The sequence below is a fragment of the Castor canadensis genome, chromosome 6 (assembly GCF_047511655.1).
Source record: "Castor canadensis chromosome 6, mCasCan1.hap1v2, whole genome shotgun sequence".
NCBI lineage: Eukaryota > Metazoa > Chordata > Mammalia > Rodentia > Castoridae > Castor > Castor canadensis.
In genome coordinates, this window is record NC_133391.1 from 137,940,024 (window position 1) to 137,947,372 (window position 7,349).

Here is a 7,349-nt window from a genome sequence, read left to right on the forward strand (position 1 = left end):
TTCACTATTGATTCTAATGGTTATTCTGCCAAGGAGTATCCAGTTATTGTAAACCACTCCAAAGATGATGACAGGAAGCAGAACTCATGCTTTGAGCTGAGAGCCTGTCAAGCTCTGTGCCCTTGGCCCTCACAGCGACCATGCAGAAGATCGATGATCATGAAGTGGTTCTCAGTCTGGTTGCACATAAGGATCACCTGGGGAAATTTGCTGGACCTCATGTCTGTTTATTCACATTTAATTCGTACAACCAGACATGCATATTTTTAAAGCTCCACAGATGAGAGAAATATGCAGCTACAATTAAGAATCATTAATTCAAGGCACTGGTCAAAAAACAAGACTCTGATATAGTACTTCTCCAATTTGCACATGGAAATTACCTGAAGGTATTAGTAAAATGCAGCATGGATTCATCAAGGGTCAACCAAGTGACACAGACACAACCAGTCTGTTATCCATCTGTAACAAGGGTGCAGAATCAGAATTGCACTCTCCCCTTCCTAGCCCTGTCACTTTCTAACCATGTTTTCTTGGCATTATTTTTAGGCTTCCCATGTCATGGTCTCCATTCTCGTAAAAGTAGGGTTATGAATACATCTATTTTACAGTCTCAAGAATTAGATGAAAGAATCTACCTAAAGTTTTTGTAGACTGTCTGTTACAGAATACAAGTGTTGGCTCTTATTTCCCCATTGACCTTTCTTGAACACATATTTTGATATTCAAATCTTGATTCCAAGCCCAGCCTGACCCAAAACCCTTTGCCCTCTTTTTTTTAAGATAACCCTCCTGTTAAATACCTCCATTTCGTCTGGAAAGGGAATTTTTGCCATCTGGTAGTCTTTTCAACTTGACTTAAGTAGGAATAAGTATTTTCCCAGGTAGATACAGGAAGTGTACAAGGCAGAACTTCATTCCTATTTGGTGTCTCAAGGTGAGTTCTTGCCTTCTACACATATTCTTAGAAACACTGATATACTTAATGCTTGGGGGAGGCACTCTCAACCTGATGTCATCACTCATGTGTGCTTTTTCTAAGTGTCTGTCTTTCTCTTGCTGACAGGCAAGAAAAACTCCATTCTTCTTCAAAAGTTTCAGAAGGATCTGAACACTGGTGTTTTTAACAACCAGGAGAACGAGATCCTGAAGCAGATTGTGAAACACGACAGGGAGATGGTACAGGCAATCGCTCCAATCAACTATCCTCAAATGACAGCCCTGAATTCCACATCTGCAACCACTACCCCAACCTCTCGCATGAGGACACAATCTCCACCCGTGTACACAGCCACCAACCTGTCACATAGCAACCTGCATTCCCCTAGCCCCAGTACACAGACACCCCAGCCCTCCGCCATCCTCTCACCCTGCTCCTACACCACTGCAGTCTGCAGCCCTTCTGTACAGAGCCCGTTGGCCACTCGAACTTTCCACTATGCCTCTCCTACTGCTTCACAGCTGTCACTCATGCAGCAGCAGCAGCAGCAGCTCTCACAGCCCCAGGCCCAGCAGACTCAGCCACAATCACAGCCCCAACAGCCACAGACACCCAGCAGCTCCACGCCGAAAAACGAAGTGCACAAGAGCACACAGGCACTGCATAACACCACCCTGACCCGGGAAGTAAGGCCCCTGTCAGCCTCGCAGCCCTCGCTGCCCCATGAGGTGTCCACGCTCATCTCCAGACCTCATCCCACTGTGGGCGAGTCCCTGGCCTCCATCCCTCAACCCATGACGGCTGTCCACAGCACGGGCCTTCCCGCAGCAGGCAGGAGCACTGTCCCTCAGCGAGTCACCCTCTTCAGACAGATGTCATCTGGAGCCATTCCCCCCAACCGAGGAGTCCCACCTGCACCTCCACCACCAGCAGCCGCTCTTCAAAGAGAGTCTTCCATAGTCTTAAACACAGACCCAGATGCAGAAAAGCCACGTTTTGCTTCAAATTTATGATCCTTGCTGATTGTCAAAGCAGAAAGACTAATAAACTGAGAATATCCTCAGATCTTATTTCATTCTATCTCCTGATAGATCCATATAGCCTACTATGAAGAGATATTTTAGACAGCTCTGGCCTACATGCAAAATGTAAAAACATATATACATATTCTATTAAATATATATATTATATATAAATATCTAAATTCCCAAGACAAGTTCAAAAGACCTGTTTAGCATTCAGTGTTATATGTCTTCCTTTCTTTCAAATCATTAAAAGATTTAAAATGTTGTTGTAAGCTTATTCATTTCTAACCTACTTTTACTTAATTCCTTTGATATATGTATTTCTCTATTTTATGAAGAGTTCTTGGATTCAGTGGGAATAAAACTGATTTTAAAAAGGCAACTCAAATAAGCTTGGGTATAGCACCAATGAAAGCTTTCTTTCATTAGCTGTGTCTTCACATCTAAATTGTTAATCATTAATTACAGGGGATTAAATAGGAAATCCCACTTTATAGATCTAAATTGTATTTTGGTGCTTTAAATATTGAATTAGGCGAAAGAACATACTACGTTGCTTGGCCACCATTAGAGATTAGCATTGCCACTGTTAAGAATATGTGTAACCTCAAATGTGTTTATTGATCTTTCTGAAAGCTGAGGGGATATTTGTCTTCATGTGTTATTGGACTTTTACCAAGACTCAATCAATGTTAGTTGTAAATAACTTTTTCAACCCAAATAAAAATAGCTATTCTGTGTTGTATGGAGGTAAAAGTCAGTGTTTAAGAATTTAGTTTTATTGCTTCACTTCAAAACTTAGAGTTTTAAATTTTACAAAACCTAATTGTGACAATTATTCAGTTGTAATGCAATGACTTGAAACCTAACAATGTCATTTTAACCTGCAATGTTTTATGCAAAATTGTATGCTAGAATCTACAAATTGCTTGTATCACACCAAAAAAAATCATTACTTTTCTTCCTTCTTGCCATAATCAAGCATCTAAAAATAGTCTCTGCATGCTTTTGGGGGAAAAAAATAGGTTCAAATCAGTCATTGTAAGGAAAGTTTACAGTATTTCTCATTTCTAGAAAAGTATAATAGTTCATTAATTGCCTATCTTAGAGTTCTTATAAGACTGACTTGGATCTATAACTTAAGTCTAGAAGTGAGGTTTTTCACTTTCATTTAATATTATCACTGTTACTACTATTTGAATAATCATTTGTAAACCACAGCTTGATTTGGAGTTGCAAGTGTATTCTATGTTTTCATTGTATTTGGTGATTTATTTGGTGTTAATTTAAATAAATACAATATACCATCATGTCTGTTTGGGAGCACACATTTTGCTCTATGTATACTGTAACTAAGTGGTTAGTAAATCTTGAGGCATGTGGTTTACTAACATAGACCTTAAATAAGAGGTTTGTTATTTTAAAATGTGCCGAAAATAACATGGACATGGTGACAGAAAGCAGAGGTAAAGTTGAATGTCTGTGAACATTTTTTGTTTCTTCATTTGTTTCCTTTATTGTTTCTATGGTCTGTGAGCATCAGCTTCTTCTCAAAGAAGTCCCTTAGTAATCATTTGTGCCTAATGCATCCCACAAATGTGGCGGATGGCTGGAACACAATGGGATGATATATCTGACTTCTGTGAATAATGCAAGTTAAGAGAATGACCTAATTGGAAGTCTTAAGCATCTCTGGCACTGATGATACATTTAAGAAGAGACTTTACAAAGAATACACATTACTTGGGGCAGGTCCTCCTGATAGACTTGAGGACAGAAGCAAAAACTGTGAAGTTGGACCCATGCTGCCTGTTCATGGATATAACACCTATCACACCAAAATGAGTTGTCTTGCTTAACTTCTAACAGATCCCAACTTGTGTGGAAGTAATCAACAATGCCAGCCAATCAATGTAATGCTATCATTAACATGCTGGTGACAAATGACAGCATGTCTGCAAAGAGATGAAAGAGATTGTTCAGGCTACCTAAATTCTATGGGAAAGCTGCAAGACCATTTATATATCAGTATAAAACTCCTTTATTTTATTAAAATATGAGAATTAACTTCAACTTACTAAGATCATGCACTGGTCCTTTAAATTATTAAAGGATTATATTTGATAGGATTAATGGGTTTGGTAGTGAAATATTTTTATATATATATATATATATATATATATATATGAAGTTTTGGTTTTTTATTTTGAGCACTATTGGGAAACAAACAAAATTGAATTGCATGGTCTTTCAGTGCAACCATACAATTTTTATTCACTTTGTAATAGAATGGAAAAAGCCCTAAGGTTTATATGTTAAATTAATAAAATGTACAAGGTAAATTATATAAATATATGAATGAATGTATATGTACTTAGGTTAAGAAAATAATTGACTCACATTCCTCTAATATAAAGGTTCATTGATAGTTGAAAGTGACCTCTTTTCTCTGTACATAGTTAGGCTCATAAGTATGGAGTTTTAATCTGTACAGAAAGAAATGTGTTATTGAAAAGATTGGTCTTTTTGCTGCTGGGAAAATAGTAATATAGTGATTCTTATAACTGTATGATCAGGGATGAGTTAGAGTATTTCTTTTGTCTTTGCTCAAAGCCATACATATATAAATATATATAAAGATTAATAATAAATTCAACAGAAAATAAACTAAAATCATGAATATTTTATTTTTTTAATATACTCTAACCAAATGTTTTGCTTTATTAATGAGTAAAGATTTGCCTCTGTCTTTCTTTTTATAATTTGATTTGCAGAAAAGCTTAAACTTGAAAATCATCATGAAATTAATTATAGACATTCTATAACTGTAGAATAAGAACAATTTAAATAGATCATGGTTTTCTCATTCATTCCTTTGTTTTATCCATTCCATATAGTGAAATTTGAATTCATTTTTTGTTCTGTATTTCCTTAGCATGTGGTGGTTATTTAATTTCAAAATGCAGCCTTTTTGTGTTATTGGATATGATAATGAGAAATAATTGTCCTATAGTTTATGTATGTAGACTAATTTTGTTTTAGCTTTGGGCCTAGAAAAGACTTTTTGATAATGGTAGAAACTCCCCTTAAAAATGAATGTTGAATCAGACCTAAAAGCCTGAGATGGATTTTATCACAATGAGGATAAATAGTGAAGTATTTCAGAAAACAATGAGGATAACAGGTAGGCTTGGGAATTGATTCTCTTCATCTAAGTTTCTGTGACCTCTCCATAAGAAAATGATTCTTAGATGAATGCTGTTCCACTTTAGAAAGATGGTTATTTTGCAGTTTACAAATTTAAATGAGAATAGTGTTTTTAGCAGTCTATATAAAGTCCATAGTCAAGTTATTCCAATTAATTCCTACAGGGCATGAAGGACTTACACAATAAAATGAGATTGAATTTTTAGACCTATTACTTTATTCTGTTTACTTTTTGGCAGCACTGGGGTTTGATCTCAGGGTCTTGCACTTGCTGGGCAGGTACTCCGCCACTTGAGCCATAACCCCAAACATTTTTTGCTTTATTTCTTTTTAGGATAGCATCTTGCTTTTTGTCCAGGGCTGGCCTTGGACTCCTCCTATCTTACCTACAGCCTCCTGCATAGTTGAGATTATGGATAGCTGAGATTACATGCCCAGCTTGTTTGTCAAGATAAAATCTCACTAACTTTTTGCCTGAGCTGACCTCAAATCACAATCTGCCTGATCTCCACCTCCTGCATACCTGGATTACAGCATGTGTCACCACACCCAGCCCCCTGATGTATTACTTTAGAACCTGAACTATTTATGCTTCAAAGTATCTCTGTTATCCTTCAGGATTCTCTTAAATATCCCCATACCGTCATTTTCAGTGTAGGTTTCTATATTTGCTAATTTTACCATTAGGATTTCACTTTCATTATTTATAATTTTAAACTGTTCAGACCATACTTTTCTCCCTTTAGCTGCATCTTAGTAGAACATGTACCACAAAATGCAAGTGTATTTATTTTGTTCATATGCATTACACTTAGCAATGTTTTATTACATGCTGGCCTATGTAAAAAATTATTCATACTATATCATGAGAAAGAAATGTGATTCTTATAGAATATAATAATTACATGCTGAGCTATTTTGAGTCCTGAAAAGAATGGCCAAGTTGCAGCTCGGTTCTATGACTTAATTCAGTGTTCTTTTTCCAAAAATAAACTGGAGATTTTCTTTGAAAGATTTGTTGCTGTGTTTAAGCTTACTTATACATACAGCTGTCACTTGATAACAGTGACTTTTTGAAGCAATTTTAACTCTTTCCTTTTTAACAAATGACATTTTTTTTAAAAAAAAGGTAAATGATTTAGATGATCACAAACACAACTGCTTTTAAGAAGAATAAAGAAAATATAAATGGCCTCACATAAAGCCAGAACTCCCACATTCCTCCCCCTCCCATTTTGGAGTTTTTAACCAGAGGGAATTCTCTCCCCAAGGGGAAATTAATATTTTCATTAATATGTGTCATTTTGTTCTTACACTTATTCTTAGATTTAAGGTATGGAAAGCATGAGCTCCTCTGTGTAGGGGACAAACTTCATGGCATATTCACAAAGGATTTGTACCATGTCTGTTCCCATAAGGATGATTTTACTGTAACTAGAAGAAAATATAGCAATTTTGTAATACTTGATTGCTTTTCATTTGGGCAATTCTCTTAACAAAAGATATTGTCTATTCTTTTATATTGAAACACACTCACTTTGATACTAATTGATTAGAAATAATCTTTCTAGTAGGTCAGCAACAAGGATAGGTAACATGGTTTAGGAATTTGCTTCTTGCAAAAGATCTGAGGTACCAAAACTCAATAACAAGACACTATTTTAAAAATCAATACTAATGCAATAATCAACAATGAACCAAGTATCATGATTCAAATAGAGATAGTATCTGACCTTGCCCATCTTGAATATTGCTTGGCCAAAGGTTTTATAATTTTATACCTTATCTTAATTTTATAATGCCATGATTACCAGTCAAAAGGGTACATGTTGAAATATGTATAATGTTAATTTGACAGGAAATAAAAATAATTCATAACAGAGCAAAACCTGAAGGTTATTTACAACCCCACATTGCCTTGTGAGGATGATGGGCATATCGAAGATCCTAAATTTGCTAAATAGGGGAACTGGAATGAGATATCAAAAATGTACATTCTTTGAGTAAGACAAACAATATAGGGGGGAGACAAGAGTGGGAGAAGTTAAGAGTCAGTACCTATAAGAAACCAAAGGAGTTAGAATCTGTAGGAAGGGACATAATTTTGGTTAAACGAAGCCGGTTCTCCAGATCTTATGGGAGGTATCACACTCCAAGGATTGACAAAAGTGGACATT

At 36.0% G+C, this 7,349-nt stretch overlaps 1 protein-coding gene across 1 annotated transcript in view; it reads left to right on the forward strand.

Annotated features, from left to right (window-relative positions):
• Positions 1-6,184, forward strand: part of Hcn1 (hyperpolarization activated cyclic nucleotide gated potassium channel 1) — a 372,019-nt gene extending 365,835 nt beyond the window's left edge. The window contains exon 8 of the mRNA XM_074077511.1: positions 1,067-6,184. Coding sequence (XP_073933612.1) covers positions 1,067-1,953 — 887 coding nt within the window. The 3' untranslated portion in view covers positions 1,954-6,184. The remainder of the gene's footprint in view (positions 1-1,066) is intronic.
• The last annotated feature ends 1,165 nt before the right edge of the window (positions 6,185-7,349 follow it).